The sequence below is a fragment of the Microcaecilia unicolor genome, chromosome 1, assembly GCF_901765095.1.
Source record: "Microcaecilia unicolor chromosome 1, aMicUni1.1, whole genome shotgun sequence".
NCBI lineage: Eukaryota > Metazoa > Chordata > Amphibia > Gymnophiona > Siphonopidae > Microcaecilia > Microcaecilia unicolor.
The window spans coordinates 46706441-46730873 of NC_044031.1; the positions used below are offsets into that span (position 1 = coordinate 46706441).

Here is a 24433-nt window from a genome sequence, read left to right on the forward strand (position 1 = left end):
CGTCGTAGTGAAGCATTAAAGCATTTTCTCTCATGGCTACACTTTGAAAGAAATAAAATTAGGGTTTTTTTTAAGAACCAAAGCTTTTTCTCCTTTGCAGGTGTTTTTTCGCATTGGTTCTTTTTTTTCCCTACTGATATTATTAAAACCAATGCTATGATTTTGCAGTTGAGGAGTACCTAGTAATGGTACATGTAATCAAAATTGAATGACCTCTCTGGGAAGCTTTGAGGTTTCTTTTGATTACGATTGAAGATCTTGGTGAAACTGTGGGAGATTACAGGCTTTATTTACAAACTGGCAGGGCCGTGCCGACGCGGTAAGCGAGGTAAGCATGGCAGGAGGGCGCCATCCTCTGGGGGGGCGCCCCGCCGCACCGTGCTTACCTCGCCCTCTTCTCCCCAGATCCTTTTTTTTTTTGTTTAGATTTACCTCTCCGGCGCGCGGCAGCGTAGGCAGCGTTAGTGAGAAGGAGGCGGCGCTCCCCCGGCCGCCCCAACGTGTCTTCCCTTCGCTCGGTTCCGCCTTCTTCTGACGTCATTTCTGACGTCAGAAGAAGGTGGGACACAGCGAAGGCAAGACACGTCGGGGCGGGGGAGCGCTGCCTCCTTCTCACTAACGCTGCCTACGCTGCCGCGCGCTAGAGAGGTAAATTTAAACAAAAAAAAAAGGATCTGGGGAGAAGAGCGTGGGTAGTGTAGCGCTCGTTTTCGGGGGGGGGCGCCGGAGAGGCCAACTGCAGGGGGGCGCCGGAGACCCTAGGCACGGCCCTGACTCTATGCATAGGGACATCTCCATTGACTGCTACAGCAGTAGTGAGCAAATAAGCAATCTTGGGATGGACTGGTTTCGCTGACTAAACAGATTGCAAGAGAAACATATTGTAAGGCGAAAGTACAGCACAGGAGCACACCAGTGACTATACATCTTAAATACATGCAAGGTGAGGTTGCTGTTAGAAGCTGACCAAAACCATTTTTTTTTAGTTTTGGCAGAAACTGAATCTGCAGGGCGAAACCAAAACTGGTCCTGCCCCCAAAACCATAGCAGCCTCCACTCCATCTTCCTTCTCTGCCCCCGAACAAAGGTAGCTCCCCTCCCTCCCTCTCCACCAAACAAAGGTAGCCCCCCCTCCGTTGACCTACCTTAGAGTCCCTGGTGGTCTAGTGTCTAGTCAGGGCAGGAGTGATCCTGCCCATGCTGACTTCAATCTCAAAATGGCTGCCGCAACCTTCAGCGGCAGCCTTGCCGGACTGCCACTGGGGTTTGTGGCAGCCGTTTTGACAGTGGAGACAGCATGGGAAGGAGTGATTGGGGATCATTCCTGCCCCGACTAGACACTAGAGCACCAGGGACTCTAAGGTAGGCCAAGGGGGCATACAGGTGTTTGGGGGGGGGGGGAAGAAGAGAGAGCCAAGCCTTCTACTGTTCGGGCAAGAGGGGGAGAGAAGGAAGGAGCAACCTGAACCTGCTCTTGTGGGGGGGGGGGGGGGGGGGGGGGGAGTGGGAGAAAGAAAAAGAGGGGAAAAAGAGCTCAGCCCACTCCTGTTTGGGTTCAGTGGGGAGAGGGTGTGCCTTGAGTACAGAGTAAGGTTCGGTTTCAGCTGAAAATGTACCGATATTTTTGGCTGAAACTGAAATAAAACCAAATATGGATTGAAATTGAAATCAAAATTTGGTTGACCCCTAGTTGCCATATTAGTCCATTTTAAATAAAATAAAACAAAACAAAAGAGAGAAAATTAAATGATGCCTATTTTATTGAGCCAATAATATATTTTTTTGAATGTAGAATTTATTTATTTTTGTTACATTTGTATCCCATGCTTTCCCACTCATGGCAGGCAATGGAGGGTTAAGTGACTTGCCCAGAGTCACAAGGAGCTGCCTGTGCCTGAAGTGGGAATTGAACTCAGTTCCTCAGTGCCCCAGGACCAAAGTCCACCACCCTAACCACTAGGCCACTCCTCCACTCAGAATCACACTCTTCAGGTCCAATATGAGGAACAGGTGACAATATCAGAATACGCATAAGAGAAACATGAAAAACATTCCAGCGACAGTCTCGAGGGAAAGGTAGGGGTAGGTGTGGACAGGGTCATTGGAATGCTTTTCATGTTTTCCTTATATATATTCTGAGATTATCACATTTTGCTCATACTTAACTTGAGAAAATCTGAACAAGGTTCTGCCTTCAAAAGTGTGACAAAAATATATTGAAATTCAATTAAAAAAAAAAAGATATGACTTTATTTTTCTTAGTTTTGTTTTATTTCTAATTATTAGCAGATTAGTAGAGTCTCCTTTTCCTTCCCTCTGACTGAAGTATCCTTTGATTCAGTTGTGCTGAGCTTTCCCTCCTTCTTTAAACCTCTGTTCCTGTGATCAGGCTGTTGCCCTGTTATGGCAGCTGAGCATCTTGTCCTCCACTCATGGGCGCTCACCTCACTTGCAGCAGAGAAGCAAGACCAGATGTTACAGGTTTATGCAGTCTAAAAGGATTTCAACAGACTAATAACATCCCCTACTGTTCTTCCAGGTCTCTGGACCTGTTCTCCAGCTGGTCAGATGAAGCCCTGGAGAAGCTGGCCCAACACTGCAAAACGGAAGAATGTCACCACAGCAGGGTGATAGTGAACGACACCAGTGAAACCAAGAATATTATCTTCATCACTAAAGTAAGAAAGACAACGGGACAAAACCTTTCTCCTTACTATAGCACCTCAGAGAGAAGAGTCCACTGCAGTGGAAACCATAATACATCTCCCCATCCCTGCTCCCAAAAAGCACTATCATTGCGATGACTGAACTCAGTAGCGTAGCCAGAACTGATTTTGGAAGGGGCAGTCAAGGTTAATATGGGTGGGCGCTAACCTCCTGATTCTAGAAACATGTTCACCTAACTTTACACTTTGGGGCAAATTCTACATATGGCGTCAACCCCCCCCCCCCCCCCCCCCCCCAGCACTGAAAAAAGTGCTATTCTACAAAAAGTGCTTAAATTTAGGCACGGTTTATAGACTAGTACTTACACACGGGAATCTCGTCTAATTTTAGGTGCGGCCATTTGCATTAACTAAAACGTGTTGCAAATACCCACATGTAAATGTAGGCATGAATGCCCTTATTTGCCCTAACTAAGCACGTAGCTTAAAGGAACACCCCCGATCCGCCCATGACCCTCCCATTTCCACACCCCTTTTTTTGACTCATACGTAAAATGTAGGCGCGAATCCCCCACCTAAATTTACATGTGTACATTTCAATTAAATCTAATTAGTGCCAATAACTGCTTGTTAAAAAGTCAATTGTCAGCACTAATTAGCTTGTTATTCAATTAAATTGTGTGCGCCCAAATTTACATGTGCAATTTTTAGTGACCTTTATAGAATTAGGGGGCTGGTGCACAAAAGCTGTGAATACAGGTTAAAAGCAGTGGCTTGTGTAACTTGTTTAACAAGCTGCTAATTGGCATTAACAACCAATAATTGGCTATTATTTATGTATTTATTTATGACATTTATATCCCACATTATTCCAAACAAGTTCAATGTGGCTTACAATAAACAGTATAGGATACATAACAAAGAATAATGCATTAGAAAGTAATTTGTTGTAAGAATCCAATTTTACAATACACTATCATAAATGTATTGGGATAACTATGGATGTTTAACATTTAGAAAATCTATTATGAATGAGAAATTGTACATGAAGCAAAGAGAAAGTTGATGGTAAATAGAGTAATAACCAATTCAGGCATAATGAATTGTTTGAGATATGGTTGTTCTTTGTGAGGGGTTTGTTTGAATAGGAACGATTTGAGGATTTTGCAGAATCTAGTATATTCCTGGATATTTCTTATTTTGGGTGGTAAGGAGTTCCACCATTTGGTTCCTAGGTAAGTGAAGTCTGCAGAGTGGACAGTTTTATAGATCACTTTTTTGCAATTTGGGAGGTGTAGTCTGAGAGAGTTTCTTGCCTCATATTTAGTGTTTCTTTGAGGTAAGTTTATTAATGGTACCATATAGTCTGGAATTAGCAGTTACGTGTATAACTACCTTTAGTCAGTACTGTATAAGATGCATATGTAAAAATCCATAGCACGCACCTACAAGGGGGGCATGGACGGGTCAGACATCTTCTAGAACACTAACAGCTATGCACCTGTGATGGAGTTTATAGAACATCCTTAAGAAAAGTCTCTCTCTAACTAGCCTGGACCACCTTAAGAGCACTGATCCCGTCCCAGGAGGAAGTGAGCTGGGAGAGGTGGAGTCAGTACCTGGGAGTTTAAAAGACAGGGCCAGGCTGAGGTTAAGGAGGCCCAGGGAAGGAAGAGCTGAAGCACAAGTCTGTGCCTTTACAGATTAGGTTTAGCTGCTTTGACCTGGCTGAAGTAAGCCAACTTTTGCTTCTTGTTAAGAATGCAAGCCGTACTGAGGTCTGGTTGGGGCCAGACCTGAGTCTCAGAAGACCAGAGACTTTACAGGCTGTGTTTGGGGCGGGCACCCCACCAGCCACAGACTGCTTTGCCTGCTACCCAGAGTCCTACTCAAGACTGTTACTAACCCAGAGAAACTGTTGCGCCTGAGGATCCTGGCCTGTGAGAAAACAGGTCCCAGATCCCAGGTGAATAAAACATTTATTTTCACATTTATATACTGTGTCTGTCTGAGTTATTCCCAGGGCCACCCCACAACCCTCAACCTGGGTCTCACAGCACCTAACTGCCTAAAGTTAGACGTAATCCACTGCTAGAACCAGGATCACTGCTACTTAGTAAAAACTCATACTGATATAATCCAATCCAGCATTGGAGCCGACTCTGTGGGTGCTGTGGGTGCTTGAGCACCCCCAATATTGAGAAAATTCCTTGTATGTGTCCAGGGAGAGGTAATTTCCATTGGGCTTAGCACCCCCAATAATTTTGAAAAGTTGGCTCCTATGCAATCCAGTATTACACTATATCGCCATTCACTGTAATATTTTTTGTTTTGAGTACCCTCAGATATTTCCACTATCTTTGGCATTCAGTTGTACTGCTGCCTAGTGGTGAAATAAGTGCTACACCACTGGGCAGCAGTACAATTGAATGCCGAAGATAGTGGAAATATCTGAGGGTACTCAAAACAAAAAATATTACAGTGAATGGCGATATAGTGTAATACTGGATTGGATTATATCAGTATGAGTTTTTACTAGGTAGCAGTGATCCTGGTTCCAGCAGTGGATTATATTCTATCTATCTACCAGAGACTATTGGATATTTATTGTTTCGTTCTAAAGTTAGACGCAAGCGTTTACACCAGCCATTGAGGTGGCATAGGTGCTTGTGCTTAAAGTCAAAGTTAGGCCTACAACTGTGGACTTACGCCTAATATCCTATAACAGCAATTGCCAACGTAGAATTTGCGCTTAGCGTGCATCATCCCAGCATTTAGCGTTAGGCAGTCTATAACGAATTACACCCTAAGATCTGAGCTGTCCTAGTTACATTCTTATCTGACAATGAACTTCTAAACAGTCACTGGTAACACCTTATTGTAAACTCACTTGAGTCAATATTCAATATAGTAGCCGCCACAAAATGTCTACGTCCCCTATCCATGGATCTGCAGTTACAGATAATTCATTTATAGCCCACTAATACCAGTAACATAGTTCATAGTGGATTACAACTAAGATACCAGATCAAAAAGAATCTAGGTTATAACAAAAACTAATCCAAGGTTGCCACCAATATTAATATCACAATCATCAATAACCTTCCAGAAACACATCTTCACTAAAGTACCACAACATATAACTTCAATTTATAAAACAACAATGTCTTTAAACCTTTCTTATGCCTTAGTTTATGGGAAGTCAATTTTATTTAAGACAATTATGCAACATACAATTGACAGGAGAATGCTGTACAGCACCATCAACAACCTACTATAACAAGCTATCAAAAACAAACAGTCATCTGATCTTTAACTTTTATACCGAAATAGGAACTCTTCCAATCAGAACCTAAACCTGCATCCCCCCCCCCCCCCACATCCCTCCTACCTATCTCTTGTCATGCCCCCCCCCCCCAACCTCAATTATCAAGAGATGATAACAAGGTAATCAGCAAGGGAGAAAAATCGTTATATGCAAGGTTACCCACGATGTGGGGCTAGGCATATGCCTTAGTTTAAATGGAAGGGAGTTCTATAAGCTGACTGCCTGATATGCAAATAAGCAAGGGGGGGTCTTTTACAAAGTGGTGGTAAGCCTAATGCAGACTTACCAGACGCTGTCCCGGAACTATGGCTGGCCCAACGCAGCCACCAGCAGTAGTTCCAGCTCCAGTGTGTGCCGTTTCTGGCGCATCAGAAAAAAAATTAATTTTATAGCACGGCGCTTCGCTGCACGCTGTCCGGTTACCACCAGGTTACCACAGGAGCCCTTACCATCACTCCCCACCACATAGCCACACAGTAAGAGTTATCTTACAGCGTTACCATTTTGGGGGGGCATTTTACCCGTTGCGGTGAAAAAGGGCCCTGGCGCACAGGGAAAATGGCTCCCACCACTGCCACACAGTGGCGTTCCTAGAGGGGCTGACACCTGGGGCGGATCGCCGATGCGCCCAGCGCCCCCCCGGTGCAGCGCGACCCCCCCCCCGGCGAAAGGACACACCCCCACCCCAGCGAAAGAACCCCCCCGGGTGCATGCCGCTGGGGGGGGTGCCGCGCACCGGTCAGCGTCGTTTGTTTCCATGCTCCCTCTGCCCCGGAACAGGTTACTTCCTGTTCCGGGGCAGAGGGAGCATGGAAACGAACGACGCTGACCGGCGCGCGGCACCCCCCCCAGCGGCGTGCACCCGGGGCGGACCTCCCCCCCTTGGTACGCCATTGCTGCCACAGAACCCTTTTTCCCACAGCTTAGTAAAAGGACCCCCAAGTAAACAACTTCTTTGAAATAATCCCCCAAAGACTGGGGAAAGAAAATGAGAATGAATTTCGAGTATTATAATATCGTCCTGATATTGAATGGCATACAAAAGAAATCATATATTGAGGAATCAAACCAAATGCAATCTTGAATAATAAACATCCCAATTTAAACACTGTAGCCTCTAAGAGAAGCCAATCCAGCTTAATAAAATATGGTGTCATTCTATCTGATTTCTTAAGAGAAATCAATCAGACGTACAGCCACATTTTGAATAGTTTGAATTTTTCTCCATAATCTTTTCGATAAACCTAGATATACAATATTGCATTAATCTAATATTCTAAGAATCAGTGATTGTGCCACTAATTGGAACAGATCTTCCAGTAAATATTTCCGAGTACTTCTTAACCTTTTCATAACATAAAAAGAGCTCAAATGAGTTAACCTGATATTCCATAGATAATTTATCATCCAACACAACACCCAAGATTTTAATCAAATGATTTAATGAATAAGATTCTCCGCCAATAGTGAGATTTAAATCCATAGTGTGATTCTGTCTAGCTCCCAACAGCAGAATTGTTGTTTTGTTTTGTTTTTTCTCTGTTTAATTTGAGATAATGAAAAGCCACCCAATTTGGCTATCTTTGACAGTGCTGCCGAAAATCTCTCTAACCACCAGAGCGCTATGCAGACAGTGCCAGGGTGGAGGAAGAACAGAACACCCAACTATATGGACAGCAGCAATACTCAGTCACTAGCCCCCGTTTAGATATAGGCACTGAAATCGGCGCAGATTCTATGACACTGCACATATCTTAATTGGCTTAACAAGCTAATTAATGAGCGCTAATAACAGCACGTAACAAGCAATAATGGAAAAATATGGAAAATCTAAATTTGAAAGCGCAAAACCCCTCTGGGAAAAACTACATTGGCTACCAATCAAGGAACGTATCGCTTTCAAGATTGTACCTTTGTTCACAAAATAATACACGGTCTAGCCCTGAGCTATATGTCTGAACTAATCGACTTACCAATTAGAAACACAACTGAATCAGCCAGAACATACTTAACTCTTCACTACCCAAGTTGTAAAAGCCTGAAGTGTAAGTCAATATACTCATCAAGTTTCTCTTACATAGGCACACAGCTCTGGAATTCTCTACCAAAATGCCTGAAATCTATGAATAATCACCTAGAATTCCGAAAAAACCTAAAAACTCGCCGAATAAGGAAATATGGCATTTTAATCAGGAAACGGACAGTTTTCAACCCCGACGCATGATCACACCCTAACATTTTGTGTGAATCGCCCCAACCTATTTACCGATACTTCTTTACTGTACTTGTCACTGTAATAGTACCCCTATTCTGTATTTGGTCACACCGGAGTCTGTAACCACCTCTGCGGAACTATGTAAGCCACTTTGAGCCTACTAATAAGTGGGAAAAGGTGAGATACAAATATAACAAATAAATAAATAATGAGCACTAATTGACATTGATTACAATTTAGATGCACAACTCACTGAGAAAAAAAGCAAAATTCAAAAAATAAAATTTACTGATTAAAATCATAAAATTTACTAAAAAGAAAGGTCCTCCCATGGCCACACTCCCTTATGGAATAGGGCATAGGGCAGATCTGTGCATGTCACCTTTGTGTGGCTAATTAGTTAATGCACAGATCTGGGATCTGCATCCAAATTTAGGCAACTTATACAGAATCCGGGGCTATAAGTATATGTAGTGCTCCTGACTATTTGTATAACAGCATTGCATATACCTGTTATTTTAACACTGCACCTGACATTTAAGGAAACAGGCTCCCCACCACTGTTGAATACTGACCCAGCTGACTTCAAACACCAGTGCTAAAGCACATATACACTTACAGAAACAATTCAGTTATATTTAAAGATGCCTTATCCAGACACAACTCTGTTATAAGAGCAAAGGCAAACATCTTATTCCACATTGCAGTAGCCTGCAAAGTGCCCTAATACCTGGCTCGTCATGACAAAATTAACACATATCCTGCAACTTTGTTCTATGATAAATATTGTAAATGCCTTTTTAAATCTGTACTTTAAAAAAAAGAATATCTTTCTTTTCAATTGTATTTATTTTGCATTTCTATTTGACACCGCTGGCATTGCTAATGTCTGTAGAATACACTTTCTTACACTTATGACAACGATCGTTAGACACTACACTTAAAACCCATCTACCACTGAAACTATCAAGTCAATATTCAAGGTTTATTTAATATACCACAAATCAACAATATCTAAACGGTTTACAAACAAAATTAAAAATACAGAAGGGAAGAATTTACTAGAATAAGGGACTAGAGATAGATTAATCTTAAAGACAAAAAAGGAGGGCAGAAAAGACATTGGAATACAACACAAGCATAGCGCATCCCAGGGCTGTACAAGACAGGCGACCTAACAGTAATGTGAAACCTGAGAGGCATCCTTCAAGAGGTGTTAAATGCCTTATTGAAAAAGTACATTTTCAGGGCCGCCTTAAAATTCTTAAAAGAAAGTTCTAACTGAAAGCTGAGGGGCACAGAATTCCAAAACATAGGAGTAATAATAGAAAAACAAGCAGATCTAGCTCAGTGGGAGTGAATTTAAAGATGCAATGGTACAATAAGTAAATGTTGATAAACTGAACACAAGGCACCAGTAAATACAGAATAAGCAATCAAAACAAGAACTGAGGGATCCCAGAATGCAAAATCTGGAGAGTTAGTGCCAATATTTTGAAAGTAGTACAGTGATGAACAGGGAGCCAGTGTTCCAGTTTCAGAAAGGGGGTGACACTGACTTACGTGCCCCGTGAATAAGCCTTGTATGCTGGATTAACTGGAGACGATGGATTAGATATTGAGGAAGACCACAGAAGAGAGAATTACTGTAGTCAAGATGGGAAATAACTAAAGAATATATCAATAAACAAAGACAGTGTAAGTGAAAGAGAGAACGGGCAGCTTAGATCTGTCTGAAGGTAAAGACAACAGGAGAGATATGCTGAAAGAAAGAGAGATGGTTGTCCACCACAACAGCCAGAATTGTAATAGTATCCTGCAAAGGAATAAACAGACCACAGAGAGACGGAGAACATAGGAGAGTAGCCTGGCCAACCAAGGGAAAAAACACTAAAACAGTCTTTCAGATGTTTAATTTTAAATTGTTTGAACAGAGCAAATTAGCAACCTTGGTTAGTTTTACTGAAAGTTGTTCAATGACTTGTAAACAGTGAGATTCAAGGGGGGAAAATAGTTGAACACTGTCTGCATAGATATAAAAAGTAATTCCTAGTGACTGTAGGAGAAGCGCAAGTAAAGAAAACAGATATTAAAGAGGACAGGACCCAAAAGAGACCCCTGTGGTACACCACAAGGTAGAGGGTGACTGAGTTTCAGTTTTGGATTCAGCACCGAAACCAATCCGAAATCTGGGTTTGGGTTCCAGCCAAAAATACTTATGCACAGGGCCGCCGAGAGGCGGGACAGGGGGGACAAAAGTCCCCGGGCCCGGGCCTCTGGGGGGGGGGGCCGGCGCTGCTGCAGTCCGGCCCGCCCGCCGTCGCTCCCGGAACTAACCTGAAGCGCTTTCACCTTTGGAGCAACCAGCAGCAGCAGGGTAGACCTCTCCTTCCTTCCGTGTCCCGCCCTCGCCTAAAGTAACGTCCGCAAGGGCGGGGCACGGAAGGAAGGAGAGGTCTGCGCTGCTGCTGCTGGTTGCTATGAAGGTGAAAGCGCTTCAGGTTAGTTCAGAGAGGGCTCGGCAGCGGGTGGAGGGGGGGCCCAGCGACTTCGGTTGGGGGGGGCGCGACGCAATCTCGGGGGGGGGGGGGCCCGGGGGCGATCTTGTCCCGGGCCCGGCCCCGGCAGCCCTGCTTATGCATTTTTGGCAGAAACCAAAACTGTAGCCCCTCCCCCTGACAGAAAACCTGCTCTTCCTCTCGGGCTGCTTCACAGGACCTGTTGTCACTGTTGGAGATACTCTACTGTATATTGTCATTCCACATTAATTGTGATGTAGTCGTGAAGGTCAGGTACAGCCGTATCTCAGTAACGATGTCCGTTTTGAAACTCTTGCAGGGTCGCTGTGACATTCTGCGATTGGTAGATCTCAGTCAATGCCCTTCCTACCTGAAATGGATTAAGCGTCAAGAGGCGCTGCTTGGAAAAGTGATGGTGAGCAGTCAGCCAGGTGAGCTCTAGCCCGGAGTCAGCTAAGGGGGTTTGTGCTAATCTGATGACCCATTTGAGTAGGCGTACACCCTGTAGGACTTATATGTCTTTACCCCACGGGTGACCTGAAGCACTAAAAATACCATTGGGGGGGTCACATCCTGCAGTGACAGTGACCTTCACTGGTCAGCTACTAAGCAGTATCAATTCATGTGTTGGGGGGAAAAAATGAAGCTTGAAGATAGAATAAGTGGGAGAAAAATTCCCAAGCCACAGTTAGAAGTGGCCACTGGGGAGAGGTTGAACACTGGAAACTGGCCATGCCGTGCAGGTCATGATTAGGAATGGAGAAGGAGGACGAGGCAGTAAAAGAAGAAGCAACCTTGGAAAAATGATTTTAAAATCCAAACAACATAAATTGTGCTTACATTTATCTAAAGAAAATCTATTATGACCTGTATAAAATCTTTTTGTAATTTTATATTTAATATTTGACAACATTAAATGAAGAAAAGCTTGATAACAATAAAATATTCCTTATTACAGCAATAACAAAGACAAACAATAACAAACAGAAAATTAACAGAACTAATAGACAAAACCAGACTCAGGAAATAAAGAAAACATGGAAATAGTTTAAAAACAAATAGGAGGAAATATTTTTTAACTCAACGAATAGCTAAGCTCTGGAACTCTTTGCCGGAGGAGGTGGTAACAGCGGTTAGTGTATCTGGGTTTAAAAACAGTTTGGTCAAATTCCTGGAAGAAAAGTCCATAGTCTGCTATTGAGACAGACATGGGGAGCAACTGATTGCCCTGGGATTTGTAGTATGGAGTGTTGCCACGGTTTGGGTTTCCGCCAGGTACTTGTGACCTGGCTTGGCCACTGTTTGGAAAACAGGATACTGGACTAGATGGACCATTGGTCTGACCCAGTATGGCTACTCTTATGTTCTTATATACAGAATTAGAAATACTGGTAAAGTAGGAGAGCAATTTTTAACTAGATAAGGACCTGAATGAAATATTAAACTTACATGGGGCCCTAGATTCAAAAGACTTAGAGGGGAAATTATCAAGCTGTGTTAGGGTAATAAATTCGTTATTAGCTCCTTAACATGACTAAAAGGACACTAGTATAGGTTGTCCTGCCCTAAAGCAGTGCTACTTAAATCACCGCAGGTTATATATTAATGAGATGCAAAACATGCAAATGCATGTAAAGCAGCTCATTACTATGCAAATACAATACCAAGCCATGCTATAGCCTGTAAAATACCATGATGGGTCAAGTTTTCAGGATACCCCTAATGAATATGCCTGAGAGAGGTTTGCATACAAAGGAAGTAGTAGGTATGCAAATCTCTCATATGCATATTCAGTAGGGATATCCTGAAAACCCGAGCTGTTGGCAGCCCTAGAGAACTGGGAGTGAAGACTAAGGGCTTCCGGTATGGCAGTCCCAGTTTTAGGTCTGCTTTGAACTGAAGGAGCATAAGGAAACTGCTGGGCCAAGTAAACAGAGGAGAAAGAGAGGATGCAGAACTGCGGTTTTCATTTTCCTGGGTAGGAAACCTTCCATAATACTTCAGTCGTTAGAGGCAGTGGCGTTCCTAGAGGGCACCCGGAGCGGATCGCCGATGCACCCTGCTCCCCCGGGTGCAGCGCCCCCCCCCCCCCCCCCCGCGAAAGGACACCCCCTCACCCCAGCGAAAGAACCCCCCGGGTGCACGCCGCTGGGGGGGGGGGGGTGCCGCGCGCCGGTCAGCGTCGTTCGTTTCCATGCACCCTCTGCCCCGGAACAAGTTCCTGTTCCGGGGCAGAGGGAGCATGGAAACGAACGACGCTGACCGGCACATGGCACTCCCCCCCAGCGGCGTGCACCCGGGGCGGACCGCCCCCCCCCCCCCCTTGGTACGCCACTGGTTAGAGGCATTCAGAAAGGAAGTCATTAATGTGCACTACCATTAAGATGGGTTATTTTACCACAAGTCATGCATAAGAACATGAGAATAGCCTTACTGGGTCAGACCAATGGTCCAGCTAACCCAGTATCCTTCTTCCAACAGTGGCCAATACAGGTCACAAGTATATGTCAGGAACCTAGGGGCTCCACTTTATGCAATGAGAACCTGTGCTAAAATAGTATGGGTTGTGGTAAAATCCTTTGCCTGAAACACAAGGCTTACTACTCAAGAATCTCAACTTATCTTTCTTCTCACACTATCCCTTATGTTCTCACATGGTCACTTCAATCCCTGGATTCTCACCACTTGGTACTACCTCAGCCCCGATGCATCCACCTGGTGACTACCAAGCACTCGGTATTTTGCTTCCTAGCCCCATGACATTGGAACAACTTACCTCCCTTACTTCATGCTGAGCAGTCCTTCTCCAAATTTAAGGCCTCTCTAAAAGCTCATTTTTAAAAGTAGTTTTCAGACATAGGTGACCATTTCTGGGAGAAGGTGACTAAAGTCTCCAGAAACAAAACAAAAATAGGGTTTAATGAATTTTAGTGAAATGTAATGAATTCTGTTAGTGCAAGCGATTTGTAATATAATAGTCCAAACCCCATCCTCTTATGTGAAAACAATTACAAAATTACAGAAGTTCAAACATATAATCAGACTGCAAATGAACCCATGACATGAAAAACTGGCCATTCTCAACATTTGGGATCTGAGACTTCAGTCACCTTTTGCCAGAGATGCTCTAATTGCACTTATACAGCCTTCTCTGAGTGTCTCACTCTTCCCAATTTGTTAATTTTCTGTGTCCTTTAGTAAGTGTGTTTGTTTGTTTGATTACTTTAGTGTTCCTTTCCTTATCTGTGATTTTATTATTTAACTGCAGTGGCCCACTAGCTGGATTAGGCAGTATATCAAGCAAACAAAATAAACAAAGATAAAATAACCCGTTTTGATGGTAGTCCACATTAATACCCCCTCAGATACTGTAATTTTAAGACAAAGTGAAGAGCTACTCTCTGTTATTTCAATCTAAATGTCTCATTGCAGAAAGGAGGACAGACACAAGGAAAAAACCTGGTTCGAAGTTCAAAGCTTCAGTGGCTGAAACTGAGGATACACACAATTCACTTCTCTCCTCTTTGGACAGAAGAAGTACCCTGCAAGCACCTCAGACTTCAGAAGGTTTCTCAAATCTTGGTTCTCCAAAGATTTCATCCAGCAACCCTAGGGTCACCCACAGCACCACACGTTCTGACAGCAAGACGGAATCCAACACCAGGAAGTACAAGTAAGACACCAGGTGGAGACATTCATGAAACACTTGAATCTCATAGACCACATGCCAGTACCATGGTGAGTGTTAGCAGTAAATGTGAAAGACTTGAGATCATACTCCACATTCCTTGGCTTAGGAGTGAGGTTCATTACAGTAAGGCAGGGGTTCTCAACCCTGTCCTCAGGACACATGTGGAGGGGCATAATTGAACGGGGTGCCCAAGTTTTCATGAGGGCGTCCTCGCAGGACAGCCCCGCAAAGGGACAGGGAAACCCATATTATCGAAACAAGATGGGCGTCCATCTTTCGTTTTGATAATATGGTCGGGGACGCCCAAAATCTCAACATTTAGGTCAACGATAGTCGACCTAAATGTTGAGATGGTCGTCCCCAGTTTTCGGCCATAATGGAAACCGAGGAAGCCCATCTCAAAAATGACCAAATCCAAGCCCTTTGGTCGTGGGAGGAGCCAGAATTCGTAGTGCACTGGTCCCCCTGACATGCCAGGACACCAACCGGGCACCCTGGACTTCACAAATTGCTCCCAGGTGCATAGCTCCCTTACCTTGGGTGCTGAGCCCCCCAAAACCCACTCCCCACAACTGTACACCACTACCATAGCCCTAAGGGGTGAAGGGGGACACCTACATGTGGGTACAGTGGGTTTCGGGTGGGCTCTAGAAATGTTAAGTAGTAGTAGTAGTAGTTTTGGAGGGCTCACATTTACCACCACAAGTGTAACAGGTAGGGGGGGATAGGCCTGGGTCCGCCTGGCTGAAGTGCACTGCACCTACTAAAACTGCTCCAGGATCCTGCATACTGCTGTCATGGAGCTGGGTATGACATTTGAGACTGGCATACAGGCTGGCAAAAAAAAATTTAAGTTTTTTTTTTAGGGTGGGAGAGGGTTGGTGACCACTGGGGGAGTAAGGGGAGGTCATCCCCAATTCCCTCCGGTGGTCATCTGGTCAGATCAGGCACCTTTTCATGGCTTGGTCGCAAGAAAAAAATGGACCAAGTAAAGTCGGCCCAGTGCTCATCAGGGACGCCCTTCTTTTTTCCATTATCGGCCGAGGACGCCCATCTCTTAATTACACCCCAGTCCCGCCTTCGCTACGGTTCCGACACGCCCCCATGAACTTTGGTCGTCCCCACGATGGGAAGCAGTTGAGGATGCCCAAAATCAGCTTTCGATTATGCCGATTTGGGCGACCCTGAGAAAAGGATGCCCATCTCCTGATTTGGGTTGAAAGATGGGCGCCCTTCTCTTTCGAAAATAAACCTGCTAGCCAGTCAGGTTTTCAGGATACCACAATGAATACGCATAAGATAACTTTGCATGCCCTAACTCCATTGTATGCAAATTTATATCATGCATATTGTGAGCTGGTCACCCTTCCAGGCCCTGGCCAGGGCTGACTCTGCTTAGCTTCCTTCACACACAGTCACGGTTGGGCTCTACGCTTCTTGGTAATTCACCAGGACTCGGCCTCAAACACAGGGGAATTCTCTGCCTCCTCTTCACCTTTCACAAATGTTCACCAACACCAGGCTTCTCATAACTAAAGGTTTTATTAGTTGCCATTTAACAAAATCTTCATGGCTTATTCCTTCTTTAACTTAAACATTTCTTCTTCAATTCAAACATTTCTTCTTTAACTCAATCATAACCAAAAAGACATTTACTCAGAGTCTTCTAATTAAACCCTTTTCAGCCTTAAAGCAGTTCCTCAAACTTTCACAGTTCAAACAGCCAAACAAAAGCATTTACTTTTCTTTCTCAGAGGGTAGTGCAGCTGTCACCTTTTCAGCAGAGAGCTTCAAAAGTACACAGAGTTCAGCCAGTACCTTCAAGGGGATCTTCCTCCTCTAGCTGCCAGGTCTCCAGCTCCTCTCCTCTCTTTCACCACTCAGGCAGGAATAAGGTGGTTAATTAGCTTCTCCATCCCTATAGGCTCTTCCCCCTAATTCCAGGCAGGACCCAGCCTATAACAACTTACACCTGTTTCCAGCCCAGGACTCTCCTTGGTCCAAGCAACCTTCACCTGGCCATTCCCCTACTGGCTCCCTCTAGTGACTCATCCTGGACATTTCCCCCCATTTCTATGGGAACAGCGCCATCTAGTGGCCTACCCAGGATAGGACAGCCCCTTATTCTTCACAATATTCATTGTGGGTATCCTGAAAACCTGACTGGCTAGGTGTGTCCGAGCACTGGGATGAGAACCCCTGCTGTAAGGGTATTGCAAAACTGAAAGAAAAATTATAGGAGAAAAGGTAAACGATAACACTATATAATTCCTACAGTCAGCATAAGTAAATATCAAAAAACATATAGACTTGGAAGATACACAGAAAATTTTAAAATAAATATTCAAACAACAAAACAAAAATTATCCTAATACCACTTAATTACGTAAGGTGAAAATATGTGCTCAGATTAGTGACTTCAACCATGGATTGATCAAAATACAGGAATACCACTTTCAATCATTGCACATGAAAAATATTATCATATCTTCAAAATATGAAAAGAACAATATAATCATAATAAACTGAAAACAGAGAAAATGAGGAACACAATGATAATGGGCAATTTCAATTACCAATATCAAAAGTAAGTTGGGGTGAGGACCTTAAAACATTCAGATTAAGGTAAATACTTATACAGGTACTCTTGTAAAATATGACTGTTGTAATAGCGACAGAACTACCAACACATTGTAATGAGGAAAAGGCCTCGAGAAACCCTGTGACACTACAAAAAATGAGGGTCACTCGGAGTTGGGCTTTCTCATCATGGGCCAGAAAAACCTCATTGAACCAATTTCAACAAGCTATTTGAAAACTTTAAACACACTTAGCTTGGTTGGAAGTAAATCTCTGTTCTCTCATCTGTCTCTTAGTCCGTGATCGAATTCTGCTTCAGGATCTCTAGACAATCTGTAAATACAGAGAGAACCTATAGGTGAAAACATTCACTCTCATTCGCTAAACAATCCCGCCATATACTCACTCGCACTTCTTTCAGTTAGCGAGTGACACAGAGACAACGCCAAAGAAACATGGCGCAGCTTTTAGAACAGTGATGACATCAGACGCTGAGATAGCTAGTTGGTTAAATCTTCTCTGTCAGCTCCGCTGTCAAAGCATGTAAAAAAACCGGAAAAGGTTTAGCTTAAACAAATAATACAAAAAATTCTGGAATTCAGACAATGCTGGGATCTGAAAATGCTGAAGTCAAAAAGAGTGCCAGGATCAGAAAACTCATAGGGATCAGAAAAAAATGCACCCAATCAACTCTAGAGTTTAAACCGTTTGGAACTAGTGGATTCAACCTATATATCCACCTCTGTTCAGTCTGCAACAGGATACGGTGTTCGTTTTTCCCTTCAGCTCAAACCTGTTGCAGTACCTGACAGCGTAGAGAGTCAAAACTATGCTTGAACTCCTCACAATGTAAAGCCAAAGGAGAATTCTGCTTCTTTGTGTTTATAGTACTCTTATGTTCGATCAGCCTTGTAACTAGCATTCTAGAATCTGCCCAACATATATCTTACCCCAATATTGACTGGGAAAATGTAAAATCAGGGCATGTTATGGAGGTAAAATTCCTTGACGAAATCAAGGATTGCTTTATGGAGCAGCTGGTACAGGAGCCAACGAGAGGAGGAAAAATTCTAGACCTTGTCCTTACTGGAGAGCATGATCTGGTGCAGAAGGTAATGCTGCTGGGGCCGCTTGATAACAGTGATCATAATATGATCAGATTTGATACCAGTCCTGAAGTATGTACAAACAGGAAATCCAATACATTAGCACTTAACTTTCAAAAAAAAAAAAAAAAAGAGGAGCCACTGCAAAGGTCAAAAATTCACACCAGGCTTGGATGCTGTTCAAAAATACCATCCTGGAAGCCCAGGCCAGTTATATTCCATGTATTAAAAAAGGAGGAAGGGGACAGGCACCTAGTCCTAGACAGAAGGGGAGACAAGATGGCGCCCTAGAGAGAAGAACGCTCAGCCGCTTTCCTCGTTATGCCTGTACGGTGCCTAAGAAGCATCGCAGGAGAGTTTACCCTACAGCTTCTGTGGCTTCTACTTCCTTACCCAGATTTGTTCAAACCACCCTCAACAGTTTTGTGGCAGTAACATGTATTGGGGATCTGCTGTGAGTTTGGGAGGCAGGAGCATCTGCCTCCCCACTCCTGGGTAGCAGCATATTGCTGTCCCCTGATGATAGAGAGCCACCAATGGATCCAGCTAGTCTGAGGGAGAGGGCTGCCGAGGAATCTTCGCTGAGCCCAGGAGCAATCTCTTCATCGATTAGCCAACCTGCAGCTGAGGCTCCTTTGGAAGCCACCATGCATGAGCACGTTGGTTTGAGGAAACCAGGAAGATCAAAAAGAACAAAATTACAGAGCATATTCAAAAGCATGGATTAATGAGACAAAGCCAACATGGATTTAGTGAAGGGAAATCTTGCCTCACCAATCTACTACATTTCTTTAAAAGGGTGAACAAACATGTGGATAAAGGTGAGCCGGTTGATATTGTGTATCTGGATTTTCAAAAGGCATTTGACAAAGTACCTCAAGACAGAGGAAATTGGAAAATCATGGGATAGGAGGTACCTGGAAAGATGGACAGTACCTATAGAAGATGGGCAGGCATCTCTATCAATGCATACTTTGGGTTAAGTGGGATAAGCAGGAACAATACTTCCCTTTGCAGAACTTATGGAGGAATATGAACTCACTAGCAGTGATGATTTTTTTATTATCTGCAAATAAAGGACTATATCAAACACACAACCAGCAGAGAACTCTGTCTAGCGGAAACCATGATATATGGTGCATTAAAAAGTGGATGTGAAAGAGGTGGAATTACCAGACTCTATATTACGCTATACAGATATATGGGAGAGAGACATGGGCCAGACTTTTGAATATACTTCGCTGGGAGAGGATCTTCCAATATCTCCCTAGGCAAGAGTCAGTTTGATGGCCACTGCAATTTAGCGTTCCAGTCCCATTGAGGAAATCACAAGGATTTCACAGCCAGGACTTTGACAACACTCTTGTTGTTAAGCATTTCTGCCATAACATCAGAGATCCACCAGACCCCTGAGGCAGGCCTTCGTGCCGAAACACAGCCGTGTTGGGTCGTCTTTTAGCTGTTAATAAAGACTACTTGATATCCTCCTCAGACCCATCTCACTGCTTTGTTTGTTGCTCGCAGTCACATGAGGTTTGTTCCTCCTATTCGCTTGTCTTGAATTAGGTCATCCCTTCATTCCTGTCTAATGTTGTTCTCCCCGGCAGCCTGTGGGATGGTGCCTTCCTCTCAATTCATTATTTAGTGCTGCTGTTCTCTCTCTGACTCCTGTAGAATGATAGCATTCCTTCTTCAACCATTTCCTGTAGATTGTTCTTTTCCTCTGTATAAAGAATGGTTACTGACACATTCCCCAAAAAACAGGACAGTGCCCAAAGAAGGTATAAACACGTGCATGTTCTCTATCCATATACACACATATAATATAAAATATATACATCCATTTTAACTCCACCATCCAAACTACACCCTGGGAATGTCTACTCGCAGATCACATGAAAATAGGTGCACTCTTTCTTCACATCTACTTTATTTATACATGTAAAACATGTCCTTTAAAAATAAAAAAATCACCCCCTTAGAGTCCAGATTGCCAAACAAGAAAATTGCAAGTTCTGGTTTAAGTAGAACATAGGATAATTTCCTACAATAAACAGGACTGTCTTCTCTTGCATAATATAGGACTCTTGGCCATCCTATCTGTGTTGTGTAAAGTGGTACCCCTTCCCGCCTCTGCCTCTTGTACCATGGTTTCATGTACTGTCTCAAGTAAAATACTGTTGTCCCCTTCTTCCTATGAAATAGTGCCTTCCATCCCTCTGCTTTCAGTGGAGTGGTGGCACTCATTGCCTTTGGTATGTGTCGGCCTGGAAAGGGGGGGATACTAAATGCCATATCGTTTTGTCTTTGCAGAGATTCCTTCTTCACTCTTGAGGAGCTTGTCCGGGAAAAGTGGCGTGCTAGGGTCAATCCCAAGATCCATTTGGGGGAAACATTACCCAGTCATCTTGTCGCATCAGTCTACCTACGCATTGATGCTCTTAGGCCAGGACAATACTTTGTAAGTCTGCTCTGCACCTCTCACCTACCAGACATACTGAAGAACCAATTTTCAGGTGGCCCAATAATCTCATTGCTACATTAAAGCTATGATGTTTGAATCCTTCTTATGGAAATGTTAAGAGGTGAAATATACATACAAAGCATTCTGTATTCTTCTGCTTTTTGTTACATGGGCCTAGGTGGGAAGAAACTTTTTTAATGTACATGGTGTAACCCCGTGGGCATTGTGCAGGTCAAAACTGGAGAGGAATGGACCAGATAGTAGGGCAAAACTTCCACTCCACAGAAGCCCTTTAGGCAGGGTGCTTTCTCAGGAACCAGACATTTCTTCCCTTTAAGGTATACCTTTCCAGTCCATGGGAAGCCTTTTGGCTGGTTGCCTTATCAGGAGCCAGGCAGTTTTTCCATGTCTGAGTTCTTGTTTATTTATTTTCTATACTGTCACTTCTTGCATAGCAAATCAGAACAGTTTACATCTTATAATTATTCAGGTACTTGCACTGTCCCATATGGGCTCACAATCTAAGTTACCTCGCCAATCCACGGGAAGCTCTTCAGCTGACTGCCTGTCCGTCCGCCCCTCCTCTCTTTCCCTTCTCTCTGCTTTCTCTACAGTCAGAAGCTCTGGGGCAGACCATGTACTGACTGTCCTCCCAGGAAAGTGGCTGGGACTTCCCTCCCCTGCGATTCTAAGAGATCTGCCCCAGCTCGTTGGAATAGCCTACTTGGAGACTGGGCTTCCACTTTCCCCTCCCCCCCCAGAGTGAGTAACCTTTCTATGCAGCACAGGGGAAAGAGGCAACATCATTTTTAAAGGTAAATTCATGAGGCAAGTGGGGTATCTGCCAGAGACAGCTTCCTTCTTCCCACTAATGGCTCTTAAGGGCTGACATGTTCCCTTTCAGTACCTGCTAGCCACAGGACTTCTGCAACCTAAGGAAAATCCAGGGGCTCCGTTCTGGATATTCCTCCCCTCCTCTTAGTTCTAAACACCCCCTGTAGCTCCTTCTGTGTGAATCCGGCTGTAATAAGGGTAATGTAGACACAGGGACAGTGTCTTAATCATCACAATGGGCTCTTTGCAAGTTGTGATGCTCATTAGTGGACCAACTAAATAATTATCCAAAGATGATGATGTACATAAGATTTCAAGACCACCTCTGAAGAAATTGTCTTTAGGGTCTCAAAAGCTCATTCACAGTCTAGCACCGATGTGCTATTGCCAAGTGTCATTACACATTCTGTAACTTTGAGCTGCTATGAAGGTACTTGCCTTTATTGCTTGCTGTTGAGCCTGGAGTCCCAACATGTGTGTGATGAAACCTCTACCATGACCAGTTTTTCAGGAGGAAGCTATGCTTCTGGTTTCTAGCATGGAAATTTTCAGCTTCAGTTTACATTCCATTTCCAACTCTTAAGTTCTGGCCTACAAACAAAAAGCCCATTGTGTGGATAGCTCAAGTTTTGTACATAAGAACATAAGAGTAGCCATACTGGGTCAGACTAATGGTCCATCTAGCCCAGTATCCTGTTTTCCAAACAATGGCCAAGCCAGGTCACAAGTACCTGGCTGAAACCCAAATCGTGGCAACACTCCATACTACAAATCCCAGGGCAAGCGGTTGCTTCCCATGTCTGCCTCTATAGCATACTAAGGACTTTTCCTCCAGAAATGTGTCCAAACCTTTTTTAAACCCAGATACGCTAACCGCTGTTACCACCTCCTCAGGTAAAGAGTTCCAGAGCTTAACTATTCGTTGAGTGAAAAAATATTTCCTCCTATTTGTTTTAAAAGTATTTTCATGTAACTTCCTTGACTGTCTCCTAATCTTTGTACTTTTGGAACGAGTAAAAAATCAATTTACTTCTACTCATTCTACACCACTCAGGATGTTGTAGATCTCAATTATATCTCCCCTCATCTGTCTCTTTTCCAAGCTGAAGAGCCCTAACCTCTTTAGCCATTCCTCATATGAGAGGCGTTCCAATCCCTTTATCATTTTAGTCGCTCTTCTTTGAACCTTTTCTAATTCCGCTATCTCATTTTTGAGATACGGCAACCAGAACTGAATGCAGTACTCAAGATGCGGACGTACCATGGAGCGATACAAAGGCATTATAGTATTTTCGGTCTTATTCACCATCCCTTTCCTAATAATTCCTAGCATCCTGTTTGCTTTTTTGGTCACCGCCACACACTGAGCATGAAATATGTTTACTTCATATTACCTAGTGCCAGTCAATTACCCTGGGTTTCAGCCCCCTGCTCTAACCATTATGCTATTCCTCCAAGTCTCATAGGCTTGAAAACCTTTACAAAATTACCTCTTTAACCCCTTCATGCTCAAGCTGCTTTTTATCCATGTGGTCAAAGGAATTTAGGGAGCAATGTTTGAGTCCTTGGGTACAAGCACGTGTGTTTCAAAATGGAAACTCCCCATGGCATTTACCTTTGAAAATGTGTCAGCCAAGGGTGTAGCCACAGGTGGGCCTGAGCACATTCACTTTTGCCTCAGGCCCATCCAGCAGCCGGATGCACCTTTCTGTGGCTGGTGGGGATCCCCAAAGTCCAATAGCTCTCCTCAAGTCACTTCACTGGCTTCCGATCAGATACCGCATACAGTTCAAGCTTCTCCTACTCACCTACAAATGCACTCGATCTGCAGCCCCTCCTTATCTCTCTACTCTCATCTCCCCTTATGTCCCCACCCGTAACCTCCGCTCTCTTGACAAATCCCTCCTTTCAGTACCCTTCTCCACCACCGCCAACTCTAGGCTTCGCCCTTTCTGCCTCGCTTCACCCCATGCTTGGAACAAACTCCCTGAGCCCATACGCCGGGCCCCCTCCCTACCCATCTTCAAATCATTGCTCAAAGCCCACCTCTTCAATGTCGCCTTCGGCATCTAATCACTACACCTTTTCTCAGGAAATCTAAACTACCCCAACTTGACATTTCGTCCTTTAGATTGTAAGCTCTTCTGAGCAGGGACTGTCCTTATTTGTTAATTTGTACAGCGCTGCGTAACCCTAGTAGCGCTCTAGAAATGTTAAGTAGTAGTAGTAGTAGCTGAAGAAATCCAAAATGGACACGATCACCTACAGCGTGGCTGTCAGCCCTCAAAGTGCCGCAGCTGATACGAGCACCATGAACATGCTCAGTTCATAACCAAAAACTGAGATGCTTGTGGTGCCTGTGACGGCAGAGGCTCTTTGAGCCACAAAGAGCTGCATTTTAGATGATCAGAGCCGATCTGGATTTCTTCAGTTTATTTCATTTATTTATTTATTGCATTTGTATCCCACATTTTCCCACCTATTTGCAGGCTCAATGTGGCTTACAGAGTCCTGTTATGGCTTTGGCGTTTTAATTTTTTTTTTTTTTTTTTTTGGGGGGGGGGTAGAGTAAGGGAAGAAGACACCATTGCCCCTCCCCCCCCCCAAAAAAAATGTTGGTTCTGGCTACACTATTGGTGTTGGCACCTGCCTTATAGTCCATACATACTTTTCTGCTCTTTCACCTAAACCCACCTCATTTCGTCCGTGCTATGACACAGATATATTTCTACCCTTGGATGGGGTTATTTCACATGGGTAAAACCTTTGAAACTTATACTCTTATATACAGTACTCATTTGGAGAACTGTGTGTATTTCTGGAAACCGCGCTTTTCCAAGGATATAACCAGAATGGAGTCCAGAGAACATCTACTAAAATGGTCAGTGGCCTTTATCAGAAAGTATATAGGAACAGACAAATCTCAACATGTATACTTTGGAAGAAAGGCAGGATAAGGAAGATGTGATAGAGACATTTAAATACCTCTTTGGTATAAATATATAGGATATGAGTCTCTTTTAATTGAAA

The 24433-nt window shown here is 43.8% G+C and overlaps 1 protein-coding gene across 2 annotated transcripts in view; it reads left to right on the forward strand.

Moving 5' to 3' along the window:
* LOC115460032 (cyclic nucleotide-binding domain-containing protein 2-like) overlaps positions 1-24433 on the forward strand; it is an 89032-nt gene that overhangs the window by 48404 nt on the left and 16195 nt on the right. For both annotated transcript variants that reach the window (XM_030189888.1, XM_030189889.1), the window contains exons 7-10: positions 2540-2678; positions 11048-11159; positions 14161-14401; positions 20419-20566. In XM_030189888.1, the coding sequence (XP_030045748.1) occupies positions 2540-2678; positions 11048-11159; positions 14161-14401; positions 20419-20566 (640 nt within the window). The remainder of the gene's footprint in view (positions 1-2539; positions 2679-11047; positions 11160-14160; positions 14402-20418; positions 20567-24433) is intronic.